The sequence below is a fragment of the Peromyscus californicus genome, unplaced genomic scaffold, assembly GCF_007827085.1.
Source record: "Peromyscus californicus insignis strain IS unplaced genomic scaffold, ASM782708v3 Scaffold_9__1_contigs__length_137607984, whole genome shotgun sequence".
In the NCBI taxonomy this organism is placed as follows: domain Eukaryota; kingdom Metazoa; phylum Chordata; class Mammalia; order Rodentia; family Cricetidae; genus Peromyscus; species Peromyscus californicus.
The window spans coordinates 123,465,621-123,493,416 of NW_026294617.1; the positions used below are offsets into that span (position 1 = coordinate 123,465,621).

At 43.7% G+C, this 27,796-nt stretch overlaps 1 protein-coding gene across 5 annotated transcripts in view; it reads left to right on the forward strand.

The window, feature by feature from the left end:
• Positions 1-26,159, forward strand: part of Mcoln3 (mucolipin TRP cation channel 3) — a 31,909-nt gene extending 5,750 nt beyond the window's left edge. For 3 of the 5 annotated variants that reach the window (XM_052731337.1, XM_052731335.1, XM_052731334.1), the window contains 11 exons: positions 5,362-5,529; positions 8,467-8,620; positions 9,231-9,315; positions 9,440-9,536; positions 13,419-13,518; positions 17,664-17,776; positions 17,855-18,004; positions 20,993-21,094; positions 21,183-21,305; positions 22,569-22,775; positions 23,638-26,159. In XM_052731337.1, the coding sequence (XP_052587297.1) occupies positions 5,362-5,529; positions 8,467-8,620; positions 9,231-9,315; positions 9,440-9,536; positions 13,419-13,518; positions 17,664-17,776; positions 17,855-18,004; positions 20,993-21,094; positions 21,183-21,305; positions 22,569-22,775; positions 23,638-23,772 (1,434 nt within the window). In that variant the 3' untranslated portion in view covers positions 23,773-26,159. Of the gene's footprint in view, positions 1-5,361; positions 5,530-8,466; positions 8,621-9,230; positions 9,316-9,439; positions 9,537-13,418; positions 13,519-17,663; positions 17,777-17,854; positions 18,005-20,992; positions 21,095-21,182; positions 21,306-21,417; positions 21,515-22,568; positions 22,776-23,637 lie in introns of those variants that run through there. The other 2 variants (XM_052731338.1, XM_052731336.1) reach the window with 2 other exon arrangements.
• Positions 26,160-27,796: the final 1,637 nt, after the last annotated feature.

The following is a 27,796-nucleotide window of genomic DNA, read 5'->3' on the forward strand; positions in this document are numbered from 1 at the left end:
GGGCGTTCAAGCAGACATGGTGCTGGAGGAGGAGCTGAGAGTCCTCTTTCTTGATACATAGGCAACAGAAGGAGACTGTGTACCACACTCAGAGGCCACCTCAAAGGCCACCCCAGAGTGACACACTTCCTCCCACAAGCCACACCTCCTAATAGTGCCACTCCCTGTGGGTCAAGCATTCAAACACATGAGTCTATGGGGACCATTCCTATTCAAACCACCACAGCAACTGTAAAACCTTCTCTTTTTAACATTTCTGAAAGACTTTGGCTTTTTATTTTTTTGTTTTTCTCTCTCTCTCTCCCTCCCCACCTCTGTGTGTTGAGTTTCTCTTTAAAAAATTTTTGAGACAGGCTCTAACTATTTAGCTCTAACTGGTCTGGAACTCCCTATGGAGACCAGACTGGCCTTGAACTCATGGACATCCACCTGTCTCTGGCTTCCCAGCGCTGGTATTCAAGGCATGCATCATGGCATCCAGCTTATTTTAATTTTTCATATTATAATTTTACTGCCATAATAGTTTTCAGGAGTAAACATTTTTAACATTTGGATCCTAATGAAGACATTTCTTGAGAGGGATCTAAATCTTCCACAGGTACTAGCTGACTCCCAACATGAGGTTTTTCATTTATTCCTAATATTCTGGGCGTTCCTTTCTCTAGAAACTGCATGGATTTTTGCTGTAGGCAATCTCTTGGATTCTTACAGGCCCGGATCATGAGAACTGTGTAGTGGAAGAATATGGAGTCGGCAGATGGGAGCTTGTATCAGCCTGTAAAATCAGTGCCTTCATTTTTGTGAGAAGGGAACATTTCATTCTATTTTCCATAGCTTTTCTTTTAAATTTTTTTGAGGAATCATGTTTTGTGATAGTTGCCTAAACTGTTGTGGTTTATTATAAAAATGGACCTTGGGTGCTGGCAAGATGGCTTCCCTGGTAAAGGTGCTCACCACCAAATGGACAACCTGGATTTGATTCCTAGAACCCACGTGGTAGAAGGTGAGAACTGACTCCTGTCAATCATCCTCTGACATCCACACATGTGCGCACACACAAACAAAATAAACAAATGTCAGAAAAAGGGCTCTCCTGCTGGTGAGGGGAAGTATCTCTTGTTAAAAGCAGAAGGACAAACATGAGGACCAAGTTTAGGTTAGTATTTTTATTTTCTGTTCTTGGTGAACATCTGTTATCGAAGGAGAGTTTTTTTTAAATGTTAAGATTGCTAATTTTAATTGCTTGTTAAAAACAAGCACTTGTGATTAGTAAACCAAGGCAGTTTCTAGAATCATTCGAAGTTGGTGGAATTCTTATTTAGATTTCTAACCCTAGACTTGGGTGACCACTCTGTCCCAGTGCATGGTTTCATGCCATTCTAACCATCCTCCAATTGGAGAAATCCCAGCCTCTCTCACCTTACAGAAAAGTACTGATGTTTACAGTGTTTAAGAGGCCTCATGGTTCATAAGCGGCTGCATGGAGACTCCAGAGGCAGATGCACTTCCTCTTCAATGTATCACCATGGAAACACGCTCAGTTCTCAGTATAATACTTGGCAATTTGCACTTGAAATTTTATTTCCAGGTGATAATGCAATATGTCACAGCACTGAAAGGCTTATTTGTGTCATTTATATGGGGGAACCTGTACCAGTTGGATAGGAATGCTATTTACTTAGATAATAATAGGTACATTTGGGTGATGGCTGTGTGCCAAGCTTTATATACATACATACATACATACACACATGGTGCTCACGCTCAAGTCTTTAAACAAACTGGACCTGAGCTGTGCATGTCTGTCTCTCAGACAGTGGTGAGGCTTAGTGTGCAGCGTTCCCTGTGTGATACAGGAGACTATAGCAGAGAACAAGGATGCACAGTCTTAGATTTGCACACTCCAAGAGTTACGTTCATAATTACTCCCTCATCTTTTTAGAGAATCCCTAATAGTTACTAGTGTGACCAAGAGGAATCTTAGTCAGTGGTTTAAGCCTTTTGGTAAGAAACACACAAAGGTGTTTGGTAAGTGTGTTTTTTGTTTGTTTGTTTGTTTTGAAATGGGATCTCAATGTATTGTTCAGGCTAGTTTGGAACTCACTATGGAGGCTAGACTGGCCTCAAAGTCAGTGCAATCCTGTGACCTTAGCCTCCTGAGTGCTGGAATCCAGGCAGGAGCCTCCATACCTAACATTGGCTGCATTCCCGACATTCTCCCCATCTCTCTCTCCCTCTCTCCCTCCCTCCCTCCCTCCCACCCTCCCTCCCTCCCTCCCTCCCTCCCCCCCCCCCCCCCCCTCTCTCTCTCTGTTTGCCATGTGTGTGACAGTGCCCCTAGAAGCCAGAATAGGGTGCCAGTTCTCCTGGAACTAGGATTATAGGGCATTGTGGGCATTGTGTGCAGACTGGAACTCCAGTCCTTTGCAGGAGCAGCAAATGTTTAATCACTGAGCCATCTCTCCAGCCCCCATACCTGACTCTCTCTCTGTGTCTTGCTTTTTCTCTGTGTGACCCTGGCTCTCCTGGAACTCTCTTTGCATTCCAGGCTGGCCTTGATCTCATGAAGATCCACCTGCCTCTGCCTCCCAAGAGCTGAGACTGAAGGTGTGAGTCACCACACCCAGTGATCCATAGCTCTGACTCTTAACTGTAATCTCTTCTCAGTCTGGATCTGATCTCTTCTCTGTCTGGATCTGATCTCTTCTCTGTCTGGATCTGATCTCTTCTCTGTCTGGATCTGATCTCTTCTCTGTCTGGATCTGATCTCTTCTCGGTCTGGATCTGATCTCTTCTCTGACTCTTAACTGTGATCTCTTCTCTGTCTGGATCTGATCTCTTCTCTGTCTGGATCTGATCTCTTCTCTGTCTGGATCTGATCTCTTCTCTGTCTGGATCTGATCTCTTCTCTGTCTGGATCTGATCTCTTCTCTGTCTGGATCTGATCTCTTCTTAGTCTGGATCTGATCTCTTCTCTGTCTGGATCTGATCTCTTCTCTGTCTGGATCTGATCTCTTCTCTGTCTGGATCTGATCTCTTCTCTGTCTGGATCTGATCTCTTCTCTGTCTGGATCTGATCTCTTCTCTGACTCTTAACTGTGATCTCTTCTCTGTCTGGATCTGATCTCTTCTCTGTCTGGATCTGAGCACTCAAACACACTGCATACAGGCTACTTCGCCATTGGGAAAACAAAAGTGACTTGGTGATGGATGTCTCTAGAACTGGGAGGTGTTGCTTTTCAGCAGCACAAGGGAGATGTCTGTACCTCTAAGTGCCCCCGCCCCAAGGTCCCATTTCTCTCATCATCTGTCTCGCTCTCTGGAGTGCAGCAGGTCTCCCAACCACTGCAGCCTCTGTCCGTCATCGTGTTCCAGAACCCAGGCTCACTGCTTGGCACTTTACAGAAAAGGGGGAGGAAATGAATTTGTTTAAGGTTTGGCTAGAACTGGGAAGGAAGGGAGGGAGGAAGGGAAAGAAGGAGAGGAGGAAGAGAGACAGAGAGACAGAGAGGGACAGAGACAGAGAACCATCTCGCCTTCACCTGGCCTCTAACAGTGTTACAGATTACAGAGATGTTAATACAGCCGTGCAGTCTGTGGGTTCTCCTGAGAGGTCAGTGGTCAGAGGGTAGGCTGCTAAGACGATTCGGAGGAGACGGCTCCTTCTTTACAGAGTCCTTCCCTGGCATCGAAGTTGAAGGTCCAGCCCCGGCCTAGGTCTCCTAGGGAAGTCTTGTATTTCAGGTTCTTTTGAGGGCCAGGACAGGATGTGTCCTTGCTGTCCAGCACCTAGCTCAGTGGTGAATTCTGGGATGCACCTGAATGTTTGAATGGATTTGTAAGAGTATCTTTGGGAATGCTTGGGAGATCCTTGGACCAGTGTTGATAGATTTCATGTTCCTAGAATACCATGCTGTCATATTTAGCGTGAAGAAACTTTTCAGAAATGAAAGTCAAGTTAGGTAGAGGATGAAGGCCTGTGGATGCAGGTCAGATGTCAAAGGGGGAGAGACAAATGCATTCTTTCACACCAGATCCTAGGAATACATTTCCTGGAATGATGGGATAAATGGAGCTTGGATTTAATCTTTCAGACATGGATGTAATTTCCTAGTCATGTGACTTTAAAATTATTTAATTCCTCTGAACTTTTACAAGCTCACCTGCAAAACTGCTGTATTAGAGACCATGCTGTGCAGCTGGTAACTGTGGGGAGAGTTTCTGCAATAGCGCTCACACACAGATGCTCAGTGTTATTCCTAAGTATACCTTGCCTCATCCTTGGGTCTGAATCAGAGTATCTGAGGGAGGGGTGGAGAGAGGGGAATGGGATGAATGAGAGAGAGAGGAGAGATACTGAGAATGAGGGAGAGAGAGAGAGAGAGAGAGAGAGAGAGAGAGAGAGAGAGAGCATAAAGGAGAGAGGGAAGGAGGGAGGCAGGGATACTGAAGTGGTTTGGGAGGGATAAAATAGAAACGTGGAGTGAGGCAAGTCTGATTGATGGCTGCACAGTGAAACAACTTTTTTCAAACCTGAACAGTTGGATTTCATGGAAAATTCTGCCTGAATATTAATGAAATATTATTTTAGTATTCTAATTTAGAGAATACAGTTTCGATTTTGGGTCTTATTGGGACAACTTGGGTAATGAGGTCTAGGACTTTAGTCTGTTCATAGGGCTTAGACTTTCTTAGTTTGTTATCTAGTAAGTATGAACATTCCTTCTCTCCCTCTTCCCCCTCCCCCTCCCCCATGTGGGTCTCTGTCTCTCTGTCTCTCTCTCTCTATGTGTATATATATGTATATATATATATATATATGCAATATATATATATATGCATTGTGTGTGTGTGTGTGTATGCAGTGTATGTGCACGCACATTTCAGCATGTGAATGTGAGTGCGTACTTGCCTCGGCATGCATGTGGAGACCAGAGGACAAAGCTGAGTGTCAGTTCTCCATCCAGCTCTGTTGTTTTCCACTGTGCACACCAGGCTACCTGGCCCGTGAGCTCTCAGATACTCTCCCATCTCCACCTCCCTTGTCCCTACAGGAGTGCTGGATTGCTGGCACACATCTGACTTTTCTTTGAATCTGAGGATTTGAACTCAGGTCCTCAACTAGTAAGGAAAGTGCTTTCATCAACTCAGCCATCTCCCAGCCCACAAGCCGTGAGCCTTCTGGATATCCTGCCAACCCCCTTGTAAATTCTTGCCAGCCAAGCCCTTGAACCACATGCCTCCATCTCTTTTTTGTTCAGCTTTTTCATCCTCATGCTCTTTCTTTCTTTCTTTCTTTCTTTCTTTCTTTCTTTCTTTCTTTCTTTCTTTCTTTCTTTCTCTTTCTTTTTTTTTTTAAAGCTGGTCCTGTTTGGACTGAGTAACCAGATGGTAGTAGCTTTCAAGGAAGAGAACACCATAGCCTTCAAACACCTCTTCCTGAAAGGATACATGGACCGGATGGATGATACATACGCAGTGTACACTCAAAACGATGTGTACGACCAAATCATCTTTGCAGTGGGCCAGGTAAACCAACTGTGTGCATTTACTGTGGATTTTGTTTGTTTGTTTTAGGTATTAGGGGTTGAACTCAGGGCCTTGCACAAACAAGGCTAGTGTTCTAATAACGAGATACCCGGACAGTGTGTACATCCTTTATCTAGGAGAAAGAACAGACTGGAGAAATGCTAGGGACAGATTATATAGAACCCCACACTCCAGTGTACAGTTCTGCTTGGAGATGACTTATGAATAAACAATTCAAATGTAGTTTAAGGGCTGGAGAGATGGCTCAGCAGTTAAGAGCACTTGCTGCACTTCCAGCGGACCTGGCGTTTGCTTCCCAGCACCCACATCAGGCAGCTCACAACTGCTTGTGACTCCAGCTTTAGGGAATCCATTGTCTTTCTGGCCTCTGCAGGTACCCCCTCCTCCAACACAGGGCACACACATACACACACACACACACACACACACACACACACACACACACACACCCCTCTAAAAGTAAAATACTTATTTAAAAATTGATTGAAAAATATTACCAACAAACTTTTATACAAGTAAAATAAAAACTTTTGTTTTCAACCAGCAGAAGGTTGAATTTCAATGACTTGATTAAAAGAATCAGGGATAGGACTTGACACGAGAGCTTCAATACTCGAAATTACTAACATAACCCTGGATGTAAGTAGTCATTAAGTCTTCAAAGCTTATACTTTTGGAGACCTATAACCAATAAGGAGGATTTTAATTTGGAAGTTTGTGTAACAAGCAAGGCCTTCAAACTCATGTACAAGTGAGGCTTTCATGTCATGCCTGGTGATTGCCCCGTGATGCTAACTGCCGGACAGAAAGGAAACTTGTTTTTCATCCTCCAGAGTCAAATTTTCATTCTGGATTATTCTTGCTATAATTAGTACTTTCTCAAGGTTCAAAGTCACTTCTTTTGAAGGGTTAATTAAAAAAGTGTTTGAGGTCAGTATATTTTTTGTTTGTTTGTTTTTTGAGACAGGGGTTCTCTGTATAACAGCCTTAGCTGTCCTGGAACTTGCTTTATAGACCTGGCTGGCCCTGAGATCTGCCTGTCTCTGTCTCCCAAGTGCTGGGTAGTTACAGATCACATTTCAAAACCATTAAATCCCTTCTTCAAGCATTGTTCCTCTTCATTTTCTAGGGACAACCTGTTCAAACAGAGATCACGAGCTGCTGGGGTGAGATTCATCTTTACAGAGCCCAGGCTCTTGGTTAGCAGTGGGAATAGGAAACTTAGAGACAAAAGCTACATGAAGTTGTTAAACAGAATCATGCCCTACAATTTCTGGAGGGAAAATAGCAAATAGCTTAGCGGTGAAGTTAAGTTTAGAGATTTTTTAATTTTTTAAAGTCTGTGTGTGTGTGTGTGTGTGTGTGTGTGTGTGTGTGTGTGTGTGTGTGTGTGATATGTGCAGGACATGATGTGGCATTTGTGTGAATGTCAGAGGACAGCTTTGGCTGTAGTCCTCAACATCTATCTTGTTTGAGATCAGAGTCTTGTTCGTTGTTGCAAATACTAAGCTAGCTGGCTTGCAAGCTTCTTGGGGGATTTCCTTGTCTCTGTTCCTCACTTCACCAAAGGAAAATTGGGATCACAAATGCATGCTATTGCATCTGGTTTCCCTTGGGTCTTGGAGATTTGAACTCAAGATGAGGTGGTAAGTGCTTTGCACACTGAGCCATCTCTCAGCCCTAGATTTCTCTTTTAAATATATTAAGTATCTGCAAAGCACTGTACCAAATGTATATGTTTCTTAGGTGTTATGTAGAGACAAGAAGTAAATAGCCCATTACATTTTGTTGTTTTGAAGCAGGGCCTTTTGTAACCCAAGGTGACTTAAAACTTTGTAGCAGAGGCTGGCATCGACCTTTTGGTCCTCCTGCCTCCACCTCTGAAAAGCAATCACTATGCCTGGCTAAAGGCTTGGAGATGTTTTATAAAATTTCTTTACCTTTATCACCAGGACTAAACTCTGTCTTCAAAACCCTGTGTCGGGCACTGAAGCCACACAGCTTGGTAGATCTCCATGTTCGTTCCATGGAGAGTCCTTAGCTTAGCTGTCACGTTTTTTTCTGCTGCTATAGGAAAGTGTCTGTCAGGATAATAAGTGAAAGCAGTTTCTCTTTCACAGTTCTAGAGGCATGAAAGGCTAAGATCAAGATGTCCACATGCTCAGCTCTCGCTGGAAGGGATACAGAGGGGCAAAAGGTCCTCATAGTCCCTCCAGCCCTGTTATGTTGGAACTGCTTGGTCTAACAGCTCAAACACAGCATGTTAATTCCTGCATCCAGCTGTTTTCTCTTATTCCCCCACTCAGTGGACCACTCTGCATTGCTTTTAAATAATCCACCAGAAATCACAACTCTTATTATACTGCTCATGCAACAGGGAGACACATGCTCTGTCCATGTCCACACATACCTAAACCTTCATCCGTGCTCAACAGCATAGCATTTGATGAAATTACTCCACGAAGAAGGAAGTATCAGAGAGACACAAAAATGTTTGTTAATGGGTTCAACAAGTGAGCCATGTAGAATTGCTTTACTTCTGTAGTGCACTGCTTGGCTTTGATTTTACTTTACCTGTCAGAGAATGACCTGGGATGCTCATCTAAGTGAGAAAGAAGATTCTGGGTCAGGAGTGTAGGGAGAGCCCGTGGTCAGAAGGCTGTTGGCTTGGAGAATTCCTGGGTAGATTGTACGAAGCATCTGAGTAGTCAAGGTCTCCATGGGGCTTTTCTGGGACTCAGCTGTCCCTTTGATCTCTGCTGCTCTTCCTCAGAGTCACTTGCTCAGATGCAGCATCCCACTGTGTGTTTCCTGAATGTCTGCACACTGAGGGCAGGCGGGAACCTACCCTTTCAAGACATGGCACCCCTTTGTCCTGGTTGGTGTTCCATTTCCGTCTCTCTTTTTTGGACAAAGTACTTGCAGCTTCGCAACATCTCTGTTGGCAACCATGCTTATGAGAACAAGGGGACGCAGCAGTCGGCTATGGCCATCTGTCAACACTTCTACAAGCGAGGAACCATCTGCCCCGGGAATGATACCTTTGACATTGATCCAGAAATTGAAACAGGTGATGATCTCCTATAACCTTGAACTGTGTTTTTTAACTCCCTGATTTGTTCTAAGCCCCGTGATAACTACGTCTCTGAAAACAGTGATAGTCAGTGCTCTCACGGCACAGGAAGAACTCTATGGTTCTTATGTGTCAGCTGCTTCTTCTTTTTTTTTTTTTCCCGAGACTGGGTTTCTCTATGTAGCTTTGCGCCTTTCCTGAAACTCACTCTGTAGCCTAGTCTGGCCCCGAACTCACAGAGATCCGCCTGGCTCTGCCTCCCAAGTGCTGGGATTAAAGGCGTGCGCCACCACCGCCCGGCTATGTGTCAGCTTCTATTGTGAACCTTTGTTATACAACTCATGAATTCCACAGAAAAACAAACAGATAAAGCAGAGAGGAAATAGAAACAGGGAGAATGATGACATTCTGAGACAGAGTTTGAGTCTGTCTGAATATTCGACCACTCCAGAAATGTCTTACGTCTTAAAAACAGGATGCCAGAACAAGTGGCATTGATACTGAACTGTACAGTCTTGATGTAAAAAGTAATAACATGAATAATTGCTCTTACTGATTATCCTTTGAAAATGAATTTTATTTATGCTTTTGTTCCTTTCTGTGGCAGAATGTTTCCTTATAGAGCCAGATGAACCTTTTGACATCAGAACACTTGGAGAAAATAAACTTAACCTGACCCTGGACTTCTACAGGTGAGGAAAGCAGAGCCATGCACAGCCCGGCCTGTGTGTGTCCCCTCATCTCAAGTGTCCTCTGGAGGGGTGCACAGCCCAGCCTGTGTGTGTCCCCTCATCTCAAGTGTCCTCTGCTTTCCAGACTCCTGACGGTGGAACTTCAGTTTAAGCTGAAAGCCATCAATCTGCAGACAGTTCGCCACCAGGAACTTCCTGACTGTTATGACTTTACTCTGACTGTAAGTGTGGGCTGTGCTGAATGTGGCTTCTGTCTAGAAAAAGGTTGTTTTATCTCGGTGTGTGGCTCAGGTTCACATACTGGTGCTAAGGAAGGCATGGTCAGAAAGGACGTTCCACCCTGAATGTGCCTGGGACATTGCTCCAGCTAGCTCTGCTCTGCACACTGCTTACTTGCTGCTTGTCTGCTGCCCCTCAGTGCATGTTCTGTAAGGAAGGGACTTACCTTGTCTGCTGCTGTCTCCAGTGTGGGGCCTGGTGTACAGCAGATGACAAAATACTGAAGGATCAGGAGTGTGTGTGTGTGTGTGTGTGTGTGTGTGAGAGAGAGAGAGAGAGAGAGAGAGAGAGAGAGAGAGAGAGAGAGAGAGAGAGAGAGAGAGAGAGAGAGAGACTGCTTTCCACTGTTGCCAAGGGGTCTTTGTTGAACTTGCTCACTGTGGATGTTTGCAGCCTGGGGTTACTGCTCATAACTTCGCTGTGTGGCCGAGTGCTCTGTTCTGTCTCTCTTCTTCCACCCGCTTCCTGTATTGTATTTGTTCCAGTTGCAGATGGCGCTGCTTAGTTCCCTTAGCACGGATGCTCTCAAGAGGGTTTATTATTTCAAAAGACAAATGTGAGTGCTAAGATGTTCAACAGGGAAGGATGCTGTGGCCAAGCTGATGACCTGGGTTCAGTCCTCCAAATCCACATGGTGGAAAGAGATAACTAGCCTGCAAGTTGTCTTCTGACCTCTACATGTGCACTGTGTGCTCCAACACACAAGAACATACTACACATATACCCATATATCCATATATATGTGATATATGTGGATAAGTGTGATTTGTTAAAAAGAAGATACATCGATAACACATTCTGTATGGCCACACCTAGGTCAGAATTTGAAACCTTTGTTCTGCTTGAACCTATATTGCCTCATTTGTACAGCCTTTGCAGTAGCTTATATTCACGAAGTTTGATTAACTGGTTGTGAAAAATGGAGTTTTCAGGAGTAGAGGTGAAGTAACATTCCATCATATAATATAATAATATATGGAGAAGTTTAACATGAAAAAGCATCCAAACTTGAAGAGAATTTTGAACCATACTATACATGTTGATCCTGGTATTAACCAGCAGTGTTACCTGATTTTAAAGATTTTGAGATATCATCAAGTCTTCTCTATCTTGAGTTTGAGAAATGATGTTTTCACAGTTCTTGCAGTCTTGACACCTTCTTGGTTGACTTTTTGTGATTCTTCAGTTGTAAACACAGTCTATAATCTCCCAGGAAGTGCGCTGATTTATTGTGTTCTCTTGTCCAGCTTTCATGGCCTTTTCCTCTTCTCACCTTTTTATATTTTATGTGGTTGACACCTTACTCTTTATTCTAGAAGTTTCTAGGTGTTTGACATCGTCTCTGTTATACTGGAAGCTCCTTGAAGCTTATAGTCATTTTATTAATATCTTTCCCTTCAAACAACACACAGTAGGTGAGGCTAATATTTGTTGAATGAATTAAAAATGCTTGTGAAATCTGGGTCCTTTCCAATGGCTCGATTTTGATATCTAAGCCTCAAATTCATTGAAATAGTCTTTAACTTTTGCCTGCATGTGCTAAGTCAGATTTATAACAGAAAAAATAGTTCATCTGTGTTCAGAAGTCTCACATGATGCTGTTTGAGGTTCTTTATTAGGCATGTGAACATCTGATTCTTTTGTGTGTGTGTGGTATGTGTATGTGTTCACATGTGTGTGGCACACGGTGTATGTGTGCGTGTATGTAGTATATGTGCACTTGTATGTGTGTTCACACATGTGTGTGGGAACATGCATATGTGGGTGCATATATTTGTGTGTGTACATGTGTGTAAAGTCCCACAGTTAACATTAGGGGGTTTCTTTGATTACTTGATCCTTCACCTATTGAGGCAGGTCAATGGATTCTGTCACTGAACCCAGAGTTCACCAGTTCTGGCTAATCTGGCTAACCCACTTGCCTAGAAGATCCCTTGTCTTAGTTTCTCAAGTGTTAGAGGCAGCCGCCGTGTCTGCCTGGCTTGCACATAGGTTCTGGGCATCTGAACACCAGCCCTCACACTTCCGTAGTAAGTGCTTACATCTTCAAATATTACAACCTTTATTTTCTGTGATACTCTTTTAAAATCCTACCCAGCATCCTTTCTTCTTGGGGAGATTCAGCATCTAATGAGGCTTACTGAGATGTAACTCAAGTTATCTACTGAGTCTCTAGCAGTCCTCGAGTCTCTTCTTGTGGAAAAAGAATACTTTCTCATTGGCAAGGACTTTTCATCCCATCAAATGGCACTGACATCTCCTTGTGTTCTTCAGCCGCTGTGGGGAGGGCAGCCAACAGCAGTGGCCTCGGTGGTGTAGGGAAAGAAGCTGACCCTCTGTCTGGAGGAGACACAAGGTGACTAGACTCTTTGAAGTTACTCAATATCTCACATCTTAGCAATGTATGTTCTGGTCTTCTGATGCAAGCAACTTCAGAGATGTATGAGCAATTCTTTCCAAACTATTGTAAATGGGATTTAATTTTTGCTATAGTAGAAGGTTTTGCAACTATGCCATTGTGCGATGTTTTAGTCACTTGGGCCTTGTCTGACTTCCCTATGTGGAGAAACTTCAATGAAATTCATTTAAATGGCAGAGCCTTCTGAGCATTTTAAAAGTTCTTTGAGAGTTTCGTAGAGAATACAATGTGTTTTGATCATATTCACCAGCACTGTCCCCCTCTTCCAGAGCCTGCTCTACACCCCTCCCACTTAGGCCAGTTAGTGTTGCCTGGGTATGTGTGGGTATGAGGTCATTCCCCAGAGTACGGACAGCTTGTCAGAAGCCACACACCCAAACATAATGACTCTTCCTCTTCCAGTAGCCATCAGCAGAGCTCCTCAGCTCGGGGTGGAGTCTCTGGGGTCTCTCCCCCATCTCTGCTGTAAGGGGAGTGTCTTAGTCTTGTGCAGGTGACCACAGCTGCTGTGTGCTCCCGAGTGCAATGGCATGATACGTCCGTAAGACCATGCCACAGCCGTCCTCCCCATCTTTTGGCTCTCACAGTCTTTCTGCCCCCTCTTCTGTGATGTTCCCTGAGCGTGGGGGTGGAGTGAGGTGAGAGACAGTTATTTAGGACTGGGCAATACATGAAGGACTTTTAACTGGATGCTTCCCATCCTTTGGTGGGAAAGGGAAGAAGATGTAGGTGATTTTCTTACTTTTCCTTCCTTTCCTCTGCATGGAGGAAGCAAGGAGATTAGAAGGAGACCCGGGGGACTGCAGAAGGCATTGTGCCGAAGCTCTGTGCCCCTTGCATCCAGCCTTTTCACCTGGTTATCGCAGAAGCGAGACCTGCTAGCCGCACTGTCCCCGAGCCCTTTGTAATACATGTGATACCATGGTGATGGAGAAATCTAGGTCCAGAGTGAAATAAAAAAACCTCTCCATCCGCAGTGTCTAAAGACAGAAATGATGCGCTTCTGTGTTAGCATAATTTCCCAAACACCAAAAAGCCATCCAGAGTTAAGATCCTGCTGGAAGGGGGGGCAGAGCTAACCTGTCCGAACTCCTGCCAAATCAAGTATCTAGAACAGGAAGGAGGGGAAGGCACTCTTGTTTGCTGGGGTGTCCAGGGCTGGAATGCATCCTAGAAAAAAATGGGGTTTTAGACACTGAAATCTCTCTATAGCAGATCTAATTCAATATTATCAACTCATTGAGAAATAAAGTGATACTACAGGGATTAACAGTTATCATCTGATCAGAGATGAGGGCCAGCATTTCCTGTGTCCTTCAATGAACTACTTCCTGATGAATTCAGAGAGCTAGCTTGACTCCAAAACTTAGTTGTGCACATTGGACCCTTTTTCTTGTCTTTACAGATAACATTTGACAACAAGGCTCACAGTGGAAGAATCAAAATAAGTTTAGATAATGACATTTCTATCAGAGAATGCAAAGACTGGCATGTATCTGGATCAAGTAAGTAATAAGCTCCACCCATTTGCAGGATGGCAATTAAATAATTAAACGTTAAATTACTGCCTGAAAGACCCAAGGACCACTAAGCAAAAGACCCAGCTAGTTCCAAGTCTCTTGATCTTTCGTAAGCAGGTCAGTGTGTCATAGATGTCTGATGTTTCAGACAGAACACACTTTCCCACAAGTCCTCACCTGCCTCCTCCTTACGAACTACACACAGTTCTGCACGAAAAGCCTACGCACACCTATTGTCCTCATGCTAATATTTTTAAATAACTCAATGAGCAGCAGAACCCTTATGTTCACAGATGAGGAAGCCAAGGTCCAGAAGTGATGTGTAGTGAGCCGTGGTCTTACAGCGAGGGAGAAGTCAGGTGGGGTTTGATCTTGAGGCTAAGACACATCATAGTTGTCTTCTATCTGGTTTACAAAGTGAAGTAAAATATGAAAATGTCTGTCCTAGAAACATGAACAAAAACTCAGGTCAGAATGAGTCCTGTCAGGAACTGGAAAATTCTGCCAGGAAAGGATTTCCAAGTCATTTCTAGGCCCTCTTAAGTAGCCCGGATGGAAGGCTGCACTGCACTGAATGATTACATGAGACTTTTGGGAGTCTACTGAGGGAGGAAATGTCTTGGACAGCTGCTAAGACACGTTCCTCAGTTGGTAGATGTGTAAGTGTTATTCATCAGACCCACAGGAGGGGAGGCAATCAGTGTTGCGGGGTTTGTTTCTGACTGGTCTGTCGAGCCCCGAGGTGATCACGATGAGTGTGTGGAGCGAAGCGTTCCTGCTGCTGTTATTGGTACCAAGAGGCAGCTTCGAGTGTGGGAGGCTCTCAAATCACAAGCTTCATCGCTTCTTATTTGTCTATGTGGAGTGCAAGCCTGTTTTGCCATCGGTGAGCAGCATCCCACATAGGGAAAATGGGAGCCTACTAAGTGCCCGGCACAGAGGCCGCCTCTCAAATGTCTGTTTCTTGGTTTTTAAGTCTTTCTAATTCAGAGTTAGACATTTGGGAAGCCATGAGAAGCCGCTTGGCAACCATCAGTGGTTTGCTTTACTACAGCTTTCTCTGAAACTGTTTCATCATTGTCAGCTGACAGCAGCCTGACTGGTAGAGAAAGGCTCCGTGGGTACCGTGGCTGCCGCCTCGGCCCTCTTCAATGGCACTATCATGTGGGCCATGGCTTTGCACTTTTGATTCTCCAGCATCTCCATACGGCCGAACAAAGGCTATCCTCCCCCTCTCCTCTTCTCCCTTCTCCTCCCCTCCATTTTCTCTCTTCTTCCCTTCCTTTTTTCTTCTCCTTTTCTCCTTCTCCTCTTTTCCTCCTCCCCCCCCTCCTCTTCCTCTTCCATTGTGTAAACAGGGTCTCTCTACATAGCCCAGGCTGCCCTCAAACTCACAATCTTCCTGCCTTGGCCTCTAAGTTCTAGAACCTTAGGTTTGTGCCACCACGCCTTGCAGAAGCTGGTCATTTCTTGTCACCCAAGGCTCAGTTAAAGCTTTGGTGAGGCCTCTTTCTTGGCTGCCTTCTGCAGCATGGAGGGATGGCTCTGAAACATTAGTCTTGTCTGGAAGGCTTAGTGACACAGCACTTCTGGTTCAGTGGTTTATGGCAAGGGCTGAGGATGTCCCCTAGTGATGCTTAAAAAAGAAAAAAAGCTAAAAACCAAAAACCTGATGCAGAGTGGTAGGCGCCAGAAGCAGGCTGTGAAGGATTGAATGACAACTTGGTCACACTGTGTACCCTAGGCTAATCATGTGACCTCCATGTGTTTCAGTTTTCTCACATGCCAAGTGGAGGAAACCCTGACAGCCTCACTGGGGCTGTTGTGAGGATGCTACACACACAGAGCTCCTGGAACCGAGTCGGGCGAGGATGTGGTTGTGACTTAACTTCTCTTGTATCACTCCACTCTATGTATTGTTGGTGTGCCTGCTTATTCCCTGGCTCGGCTCTCCGTCGTAGATGCTCGCATTAGGTCAGGGCCTTGTCTGTCTTGTTTACCACTGTGTTCTAGTACCTAGAAAAGTGCCAGCTACATAGGGGTGCTCAATGCACATCTTACACCCAGCCAAGTACATTATCGAGCAATTTAGGAAGGCTTATTGATAGATTGACTTTTTTCTTGAAAGATTTTCACTATATGTAGCCCAGGTTGACCTCAAACTTAGTATATAATCCAAGCTAGCCTAGACCTCCTGGTAATCCATTCTGCTTCTTGCTCCCAAGTGTTGCTAGAGTTTTCCTGCCTGGCCCACAGTCAGGATAAATCTCTGTCACCTGCCAGTCCCACAGCCACTCAGATCCGACCAAGTAAACACAGAGACTTATATTGGTTACAAACTGTATGGCCGTGGCAGGCTTCTTGCTAACTGTTCTTACAGCTTAAATTAATCCATTTCTATTAATCTATACCTTGCCACATGGCTCGTGGCTTACCGGCATCTTCACATGTGGCTGGTCATGGTGGTGGCTGGCAGTGTCTCTCTGACTCAGCCTTCCACTTCCCAGTTTTTTCTCCTCCTTGTCCCGCCTATACTTCCTGCCTGGCCACTGACCAATCAGTGTTTTATTTATTGACTAATCAGCAACACATTTGACATACAGACCATCCCACAGCACCCAAGTGCTGGGATTATAGGCAGGCACCATCACACCCAGCAAGGAGAACCTATTCAGCACAAAGACCACAAACCAATAATTAAAGATCTTTGATTTGGAGTGCTTTTTCTTTTCTTTTTTTCCCCCTTCAGACAAAAAGAAAGCATAGTTTATTTTTCTGAAACTGCAACTGTAACTCAACTACTCAACTATTTCTATACAATTGTTTTTTTGCTTTTTTTATTTAAAAAATTTTCTTTTAACCACAGATTCCCCCTCTCATCCCTCCTTCTGCTCCCCCCCCCCCCCCCCCCCCCCCCCCCCGCACTCACCCCTCATCTCCTCCTCCAAAAGGGTAAGTTCTCCCATGGAGGGGGACAGCAAAGCCTGGTACATTCAGTTGAGGCAGGACCCAGCCCCTCTCCCATGCCTCAAGGGTGAGCAAGGCATCCCAACATAGGTAATGGGAATCCAGAAAGCCAGCTTAAGCACCTGGGATAGATCCTGATCACACTGCCAGGGGCCTCTCAAACAGACTCAGCTACATAATTGTGTCCCATATGCAGAGGGTCTCATCCGGTCACATGCAGGTTCCACAACTGTCGGTCTAAAGTTCACAAGTTCCTATGAGTTTGGTTCAGTTGTCTCTGTAGATTTCCCCATCATGATCTTGAACCCCCTTGCTCATAGAATCCCTTTTCCCTCTCTTTGACTGAACTCCTGGAGCTCGGCCTGGTGCTTGGTTATGGATCTCTGCATCTGCTTCCATCAGTTACTGGATGAAGGCTTTGTGATGACAGAATATTCATCAATCTGATTACCAGGGTAGGCCAGTTCAGGCACCCTCAGCACTATTGCTAGTAATCTAATCTGGGGTCATCCTTATGGATTCCTGGGAATTTTCCTAGCACCAAGTTTCTCCCTTACCCCATAATGTCTCCCTATATCAAGATATCTATTTCATGGCTCTCCCATCATCCCTCCCCCAGCTCAACCATCCTGTTTCCTCATGTTCTCATTCCTATCCCCTCCCTTCCATTGCCCCCCTCATCCCCATTATTGCCCTCCCTCATACCCAGGGGATGTTCAATCATGCCACAAGGACACTTACTCAATTATATTCATAGCACCATTATTTGTAATAGCCAGAACCTGGAAACAACCAGATGCCCCTCAACTGAGGAATGGATTAAGAAAATGTGGTACATATACACAATGGAGTATTACTTAGTTGTAAAAAGCAATGACATCATGAAATTTGCAGGCAAATTGATGGAACTAGAAAATATCATCCTGAGTGAGGTAGCCCAGACTCAGAAGAACAAACATGGTATGTACTCACTCATTAAGTGGATACTAGATGTAAAGCAAAGGATAACCAGGACCCTCAGCTCTCTTTAAATACCAACGGGAAGAATGCTCCCAAGTTCTTTTTCTGGTTGTGATTCTGAAATGCTTGGATTATGTAAATTACTGTAAAAAGAAGCCAACATCATCATATTGATGCCTCACTCATGGCTCTGTGTCTTCCAGTTCAGAAGAACACCCACTATATGATGATCTTTGACGCCTTCGTCATCCTGACCTGCTTGTCCTCGCTGGTGCTCTGCGCCCGCTCTGTGATTAGAGGCATTCAGCTGCAGCAGGTAGGGCGCTGCTCCCCGAGATGCTGCCCACATGCTCAGCCGCAGGGAAGCTCACACTGTCTCTCCTCTTCCCCAAAGGAGTTTGTCAGTTTCTTCCTTCTCCACTATAAGAAGGAAGTTTCCACCTCTGATCAAATGGAGTTCATCAACGGATGGTATATTATGATTATCATCAGTGACATACTGACCATCGTTGGATCAATTCTGAAAATGGAAATTCAAGCCAAGGTAAAAACTGTTCTTCCCAATCGTGCTACCACAGTGGTAAAATGTATTTTTCCAAACTATGAAGAAATTCAAAGCAAATGCTTTCTTCTGCAATTTACATTCAGTTGACAGTAACAGTTTTCTTAACTAGAAGTCTCTTGATCAGAATTTTAAAATTCATAATCCATAAACTAATAGGTCAGAATCATGTGTGGCCAGAAAATGCTCTGTGCTAGACCAAGAGAGTTCAACACTCCAGGCCACATACACCAAAAGTCACATATACACCAAGGAAATTACGCTAAGAGTTTTCGAAGGAATTGTTAAAGTCAGGTATTCACGAGTATGGGGGCAGGGGAAAGTGAGGGTAAGGCATGACCCTGTGTATTTTTACCTTTATTTCCTCTCACAAATATGCTTATGTTCTTACTTTTTCTATTGGTATTATTCTCTTGAAATAAGATTAGTCTAGGGTTAATCTTTCTCCCCAAACAAAAATAAAAATATTAACAATGTTCAAATGAATCTTGCTCAATTTTATACTTTCTTGCTGTAATTAACAGCACATCATCTAGGAAGCTGGTTATAAACGTAGGCAGACTCACAACACAGGGGCAGGGTCAAAGGGCAGCTTGTTCTCTTTCCTGAGACAGTCAGGGTGGGGCTCTACATTGGCAGGTCGTTCAGCTCTGTGCAGTCATTCAGGGACCTGAAGTCTCTTCATTTGTTCTTTGTCAGAAGTTAAGAGCTCATCCTGACTTCATGATCGACACAGGGTTGCCTCATGAACTGCTACAGCCCATGGGAAGTGAAAACCCCAGCTGGGGGGCAGCTCTCCCATGTCACATGGCCTAGGCTCAGGAGTAGCAGGTTTCATTCCTGTTCAGACCGTCTAAAGTGAAGCCAGTCAAACTCACCTGCAAGGGCACGTGGGGAATAAACAGACATATGTTTGAGAGAATGGGGGGGCGGGGGCATGGGGACGGGAGACCGCCAGAGGCAGCGCATAATATCGCTCACCAAGGGTCATGGCTGTCTTTGAGTAGTTTAGCTTTAGGGAACAACAACAACAACAACAACAAAAAGATGGTGGATTTGTAGTAAATATTTATTTTATTACTTTTGAGATAGGAGCTCATGCAGTTCAGGTTATCATTGAACTCACCATGTAGCCTTGAACTCTGATCTTCCTGCCTCCACCTCCCAGATTCTGGGATTACAGGCACATACCACACAGAGCACAATTCTTTGTTTTTACCAATCTCAGCTATCATTTCCTTTGGTGAGCCTTTAATAGTGTCCAACATTTTCTTCATTTTCTGGACCATCGTCCTCTCTTCTAAAACCTCTAGCACACCCCTTCACCCCCACCTCACTTCCTGTTTCATAACTGAAAGAGACACCCCTTCCACAGCTCCCCTGCCCTGCCTCATGGTCCCCAGTGTATATTCTCATGCTCTGAGTGATTCCGGCTGCTGTCCAAGGCTAGCTCCTTCGCTTGCCTCTCAGGAGCTGACCCCAGGTTCTCTGCGGAGAACATAGCTTCAGCTCCTCTTTCTCCTCTCTGGCAGTTCTTGCTCTTCCGTAACTTCCCCATGTGGTTTTTGCTTCTTTTGTAAAATTAAAACCCCAGTTCCTCTACCCAGCTGTTTCCCCACGACTCTGCTCCACTTTATGGAATGAAAGATCTCAAAATACCAATTCACCTTGCTGACGATTCTGCTCCCCCCACCCCTGTTCTTCTAGTATGTCTTCCAGCCTGGCTGCCTGCCTCACTTCCCCATGGAAATTCCTTTCTGCAGATATCCCACGGATCATTGCAGTAGCTTTTCACTGCTGATCTGGTTTGTGTTGGGTTGCCTTTTAGCTGAAGGACACTTATCCAGGCTTCCTCCCGATCCTGACTGGCTTTCAAAGCTTTCCTTGCTGGTCCCCTCTCACTTGGCCAATCCCTAATGTGAGAACACTTTGAGACATCCTGCTTGGTATTATCGTCTTGACCCAGATAGATGTTTTGGTATTTAATTGCCAATGTTTGCCAAATCTGCATCTCCACCTAGGAAGTTTCTGTGATGCATCCTGAATATCCAAGTGTTGACCCTGTGTCTTCTCCTGACTATCCACCTATCTTCTCAGATTTAACACACCTAGCTCAGAACTCCCCCGATGCTCCCCAATCCAAATCTACTTCTCCCACGGAGTTTCCAGTGTCCAGTGACAGCAACTCTGTGTGTTCACGCCCCAAACCACACGTTCACTGACGTTTCTCTCTTTTATGAATCCCCTCTCTCCTGTGCTGAATCCCAGAGGGAACCTACGTGGTCTACCTTTGAAAATGACCCCATCGCCTTTATAATTCCAGCCTGGACCAAGTCATCACTGGCTCTCAGTCACATTTCTCCAGGACCCCTCTCATCCCTGCATTAATCTGCTGTTAGCCACACAGCCAACATTTGATTATGTCGCTCCTGTTCAAAGCTCTCAAATCTCCCTGACCCTTTCTGACAAAAACCACAACCTTAAGTACCCATGAGGTGTTATACTATCCACCCATGACCCCCGTGTCTCCACACTCCATCTGCTGCTCACTTCCTGCCAGGTTCCTTGGTGCCGCAGGTCCCTTGTATCTGCTGTTCTGTGTGCTGAAGTTTCTTCTAGATTTTGCTTAACTTTCTTCCTCATGTCTTTCGGATCTTTGCTTCCATGTCACCTTTCATTGAGATTTTTCCTGCTCATCCTATTTCAAACTGCAAACTCATACTCCTTCTTCTCCCTCTGACTGGTCTTTCTCCTCAGTACTTAGCATCAATGAATGTGCCGAAGGCTGCATTCATCTAATGTTGTTTTATGTTCCACACATTCCACTAGAGTGTAAGTTTCCTGAGGGTAAAAACTATTTGTCAATTGCTTTATCCTTCACACCTAGAACAGCTCCTGGTGCTCAGCTACTTAATATTTCTTACCCAACTGACATACTGCTATTTAACCAATCTTTCCCATTCTGTCTAGAGTCTCACAAGCTACGATGTCTGTAGCATATTTCTTGGGACTTCAACTATGCTCGTGTGGCTCGGCGTCATCCGATACCTGGGTTTCTTTGCAAAGTACAATGTAAGCAGTCCTACAGAACCCATCAGAATGATTCCACTGCTTTGACTAAAGGGCAGAGGGATTCTAATGCCCCCTCTTGCTTCCACAGCTCCTTATTCTGACCCTGCAGGCAGCGCTGCCCAACGTCATCAGGTTCTGTTGCTGTGCCGCTATGATCTATCTAGGCTACTGCTTTTGTGGATGGATTGTCCTGGGCCCTTACCACGACAAGGTACTGACAGCTAACTTTTTTCCTGACATTATTAACCTGAAATGACAAGGTCAATGGCTTCTATTTTTGTGATTACTACTTTTTATTCATTTCTATTTTTGTTTGTGTTCAGGTTGGCCTTGAACTCACATAAATAGTCAAGGTCCTTGAAGTCCTGATCCTCCTCTATCTCCCAAGTGCTGGGATGGCAGGTGTGTGCCAACATACCTAATTTGCTATTTTATCCTTTTTAAAAATATTCATACTTTTATTTATTCTTTGAGACTTTTGCACATATACACAGAATATTTGATCATATTCATCCCCTACTTCTCCAGTTCCTTCCAGATTCTAACTTTATGTCCCTTTTTTTTAAATAGCCCAATGGGTTCAATTAGTGCAGCCCACGTGCACATGGGTGTGGAATCATCCACAGTAGTATGGTCACCCTACTAAGGACCACACACTGATTCCCTGCAACCAACAGCCATCAACTGCCAACAGTGTTTATCCTTCTTAAATGAACTCCTTTGATCATGCAATTCAGCCTTAAAATGCAGAAAGTCGTACATCTACATCTACAAACAGATCTAATAGTGAATGCATCACTGTTTGTAAACCAGTCAGATGTGAACACCTTTCTAGAATCATTGATCTGTTCCATTGCTTGAAATCCTATTTGGAATACATAGATAATTATGTACAGCCAGTGAAGTTGCTTAGTCCGTTTGAGTTCACTGCTATACACCCATACAACTATAGGGAAAAAACCTGTAGGGATATTTGAAAAGTGTGAGGACCGCCATCTTGAATCGTAGACATTATGTTGAGTTTGGATGAGCTTCAAAATAAGACCAAGGACCATGGGAGTCTGGAACCTGGATGTCTCTGCAGAAGCATTAAAACCATTTCAAGGGTTTCTTTCTGTGAAAGGAGAAAGGGAAGGGAAGAGGAGGGGAAGAGAAGGGAAGGTTGGGTGGGGTCGGGTCAGGGAAGGGACAGCATGACTCTGAAAGGCACCAGGAGAGCAGAACTGTCCTTCCTGCTCTTGTTCAGGCTGCTGCAGCGCAGAGGAGTGTCAAGAAAGAGCAGCTTGACCCTGGACGAAGCAGCAGGCTGGGACATGGCATGTGCAGCCAAGCAAGCGCTGTGGCTACCTGGGGGTGGTTGTTGGGAAAGTGTCACCTGGGATAGCAGGTCAGACTATTGTCAGGATGATGTCATGAACAAAAGCCTCCGCATGAAAGAACAAGAAACCAAACTTTTCTTGCCCCCTTCCCCCAGTTCCGTTCTCTGAACAGGGTCTCCGAGTGCCTTTTCTCTCTGATAAATGGAGACGATATGTTTTCCACGTTTGCAAAAATGCAGCAGAAAAGTTACCTGGTGTGGCTGTTCAGCCGAATCTACCTCTACTCCTTCATCAGCCTCTTCATATACATGATTCTGAGCCTTTTCATTGCGCTGATCACAGACACGTATGAAACAATTAAGGTAGGTTCGTTGACAGTGGGGGCACCCTGTTCTAGAACATGTGTCGTGGCAAGGCAGCTTAGTGCTAAGAGGGAGAGCATCGGTGCAGAGAGACGCAACTCAATTTTAACACCTGGGCAATAGAAAAAAGTAAAGGAAAAATGGAATTTCTAGAATGTTGAATTTCTTGTTTCTCAGTATTCATGTCAAGAAAATGAAAGAGAATTATTTTTTCATTTTTTAAAAGAATATTGTTAGTTGTTCTAAGGATCAAACCCAGGGCCCAGCACATGCCAGGCAAACCCTGTGCCATTGAACTGCATGTCCCCAACCCTTAAGTACATTTTACAATCTTTTGTTAGTCTAATAGTGGTCAGAGGCACTGGGTGTACCAAATAGACATTTGAGAAAGGCACAGCTTTGTGAGATCAGCCGTGGAAGATGAGAGTCGCTCACAGCTCAGATCCCAGCCAGGCTCCATTAATCTAGAATGATTGGGATTCTGGCTGCCTGAACCAGGCTCCACCTAAGGAGCTTTCTTCACACGGCTGGGAAATGGGTAGGCTTGAGGGCAGACCGGTGGTGGACACTGCAGGACTTAGGACAAAGTTGGCTACGCATTTCCCAGGAGAGGGGTACAGACAAGGTTCACATGTCTCTGTAGGTGACTGGGACGAGCAAGCACAGGTTTGATGCTGAGTCCCAGGCCCATTTCATTCCACCTAGCCTAAGAGCGACTCCAGAGGTGACCTCTCGTAGAAATGCCTGGGAGTGCCAAACTATCCCCCAGAGAGATCCCTTTGCCAAATGCTCCATTATGGGTTTGGAATACAGCTGTTGGAGGGGGCCCTATTAACAAGGATGTTTTCCTTCTTCCATGTAGCACTACCAGCAAAATGGCTTTCCAGAAACAGAGCTTCGAAAGTTTATCGCAGACTGCAAAGACCTCCCCAGCTCTGGAAAATACAGATTAGAAGATGACCCTCCAGCATCTTTATTCTGCTGCTGCAATAAGTAACCATTGGGCTTCTCTGTGCTCATAGAGGAAAACAGAGTACGAGGCTGAGTCAGAAACAGTGTGGATAATTTGTGATCACGCAGCAGTATGTTCAGAGGCTAGTATTCTGAACTAACTCACAACTATGACTTAGCAAAACCTGTTTCTATTTTTAAAAATATTTAGTGACTTTGCTGCTTACATTAGCATTTTAAAAAATAATTGATTTGGTGAGGGAGCTGCTGGATCATTGCTTTGTCTCAGCTGCTGTAGCTCTCGCGTGGGTTCTCTAGGTCCCCTTTTGCCTTACGGTGTGGCTTGTGCCTGCACTGGAAAGTGAGCTCCAGTCTCTCAGTGCCCGTGAATGACCCAGTGTCCCTCTCTGAGAGTTGGGATCATCATTACACATCTGACGTCACTGGTCTTAGAGTCTCCCCTTAAAAGAAGACAGAACAAGAGAGAGGCCTCCGGTGTAGCAGATGCTGCAATGCCTGGCTCTTAGAGACAGCCGTTGTATGATGCTCATATTCATTGAGAAGCTTTCTCTGCCTTTCAGTGGTAAGGTACAAGTCCAAGAAAGTCTAGACATGAATAAAGTTAAGTGTGTGCCAAGGGGGTATTTGATCAAGCAGTGATGGTTTTGTTGGCATCCAAGGAGTGTGGAGAAATCTAGTGATATGCTGTGCCTTCCAAAGGCCCGTCAGTCTCAGCAAAGCCACGTGGGGTCAGGATCTGTGGCTTTATGGACTGCAGTTCTAGAACCCATGCTCAAACTTTTTAAAAATGAACATATATAGCTTGAAAAGACACTAAATTAGGCTCTACACTTTGTAGTCTACTGATGGGCAAGTATGGAGATTTTTGTGGTATAATATTCATTTTGTGTACTATTTATCGATGTAGACATTAATTTAGTTATGTATAAAACGACTTTATAAAAGCATTAAAATTTTAACATTTTAATGTTGCACTAGAGACATAATGAAAATAGCCCAAGATACTGAAATCTTTTTTTTAATTTTTTTTTGTTTTTTGTTTTGTTTTTGAGACATGGTTTCTCTGTGTAGCCCTGGCTGTCCTGGAACTTGCTGTGTAGACCAGGCTGGACTCGAACTCACAGAGATCTACCTGCCTCTGCCTCCCAAGTTCTGGGATAAGGCATGTCCCCCAATTGTTCAAATCTTAGATGGTTTTTTAATAAAAAAAAAACCCAGAGCCAGATATCAGGGTGAAAGCTGAAAGATCAGAGAAGCAGAACAGCCAGCCACTAGTTCTTATCTCCATGAAATCCTCAGCCTCAAGAGAGTAAGTTCCTGTTTCCTAACGTCTTATATACCTTTCTCTGCCCTGCCTTATTACTTCCTGGGATTAAAGGCATGTGTGCTTCCCAAGCAAAGGCATGAGATCTCAAGTGCTGGGATTAAAGGTGTGTGCCACCACTGCCTGACCTCTATGTCTAATCTAGTGGCTGGCTCTGTCCTCTGATCCTCAGGCAAGTTTATTGGGGAACACAATATATCATCAAATTTCCCTTTTTTTGTCTAAAATAATAAAAGAATGTTATAACTAATATAATAAAACTATGTACAATAAGTACAGTAAGTATATACAATATATACAGACAAGAATTACATTAACAATATCCAGTCCATTAATATTTGACAGATTCAGAGAAAATACTCTATTATCTATCTTATTTTGGTGAGTCCCAAATGTTGTACCTAATTCACTTTCTATCCTAACTTGTATTACCAACCCAAAACTATCCTTTGATGTCATTCAAACTTATACACTTTACACATCTTTAGTGAGTTTCTTTTCTGAATTTGTTAACAAGGAAAACTATAACTATCTAATCTTCAACTCCCTCAGAGACTCAAGAAGGAAATAATAGTACTTAAGTAAGCAAGAAGTGCAAACAAGCAGCTTCCAAAAAATGTGAGAAATGACAGCAACAGCCAGCTGCCTGGACAGTCACCCAAGTTTTCTCTGTAACATTGGGGCATCCATCTTTGGCCTACAGGCTTAGCATATCTAACAGACTTTTCTGTGAAGCAGGATTTTCTAAAGAGCATTCTAACCTTGTTTTGACAAGGTTTGGCAGTCTTTTCTTTTGTGTCCTGCTTGTCCATTTTGAACAGCACACTGTCAGCAGTCAAGGCAAGGGCATTTTCTTGCCCAGTGGCTAACTTTTGCCACAAAGAAAGTAAATTCCATATGGAGTTTCTTCAATGCCCATCATCTTCTCTGAAAAATAATGGTGCTGCCAGGAGCAGACATGTCTCATTGTCATAAGAAAAGAAAGAATCTATGTTATTAAAACATCTTGAATGCCAAATTCTGTAATCTCTGAAGTATTTGAAGATGACCTGTCTAAAATATATCTCTGTTTGACCTTGAAAAACATACCTGACATGACTACCAGTTTGAATGTAATGACTAGCTACTAACTTTCATTTCTTCATATTCTCATTAGTTGGTAATAATAACTTTTAAGGACTAGAAGTTTACATTACATTGTTAAATGAGTTGTATAGGTACAATACCTTGAACAAGATTAGAAATATATGTACAGTATTTTCTAACAAAATTAATCTCAAATTTGTATCAATATACATAATTTGTATACAATATACAAAAATCCAATCCAATGTAAAATATTTAAAACTAGTAATTGCTTTCTAAAAGTATATTCAATAATCTACCTTTTTATCTTATCATATCTACATCCTCCCCTTTTTTCTTTTCAGAGTAGATTCAATAATCTACCCTTTTATCCTATTATTTCTATATCTCTTTTTTTCAGAGTAGATTCAATAATCTACCTCTTATCTATATTCTCTTTTTTCTTTTTCTTTTTTTTAACACAAGAACCCTAAATCTAATTTCCTTGTTTAGCTTTTTTTTCTGACCATTATCAATTAACAAATTGTAACCAACCATTCTAAATAATGACAATTATCCATAACCCAAAGAATGACTAAAAACCACTCACCCCACCTCTTGGGAATGTGGGCATTGTGTTCTTAAAATTACTTCCTGCTGTCTAGGGGCAAAGGCATGTTTAGGTAATCCTGAAAAGGAAATTTTTGGGTTAATTGTCAAGTCCTGGGAGAGATAGCTATATCATTTGTCCAGTCTCTGAATAATGGGAAAGTGCAGGGTTTGTCTCAAGTCCTTGTTCAAGTAGTCTGTGAGGCTGGATCATTTCAGCTAGCCATCTCGAAGTTGTCCTGAGCAGTTTGTAGTCCAAAGCCGATCTTTGGATGGTGTTTGTCATCTTAGTGGTATTATCCTGATGGAATTGTCATTGTGGGGTCCCATCATCTTTTTGGAGACTTCAAAGTTGCTGTTAAGTATGGTCATGGTTCACTGCTGAAAATCTTTTTCTTGGGGCAAGTTTTCTGGATGATTTGTCCTTTTCATTCAGATGTTTCATTTGTCCAGTGTTCTTCAGATTCCTTAGCCTTCATTCTCCTGAAAAACAAAAGTAAAACCCTTCCCCAACCCTAACACTGAGGAGGTTCCCAATCTAATTTTTATCAATTTTGGTTTATAAGTTTCTACTTAAGTTTTTGTTTTACTTTCTAAAGTTGTTCTATTATCTAGAGCAGTATGGTTTCTTACAATAGTCATTAGGTTCTTTAATTGCTCTGGGAAGGAGTTTCTTCTATGATGGCAGGAAAGGACTGAATGGAATTTGTCATGGAGGCTTTCGAGAGGCCCCTCAGGGAGTTTCTCCCGACAGCAAAGGCCAAAGATTACCTTGCCTGTCCCTTCTTGGTCTACATTTTTTAGTCCAATGTTTGCCTTTGCTTCACCTTCTGCATAATCCAGAAGGGGGGCATTCCATTGGGATTGTTCCTAGCAAAAAAATATTGTTTCTAGGAACATCCTGTTTACAGTCCCTTTTTAGGTGACATTGTTTACTGCAATTGAAATACATGACATTACTATTTTTCTTCAAACCTCTGGAAATCATCTCTCCTATCTAAGTATCATCATGGTCATGAGATTTAATATTAATTGTGTCTGGGATCCATTC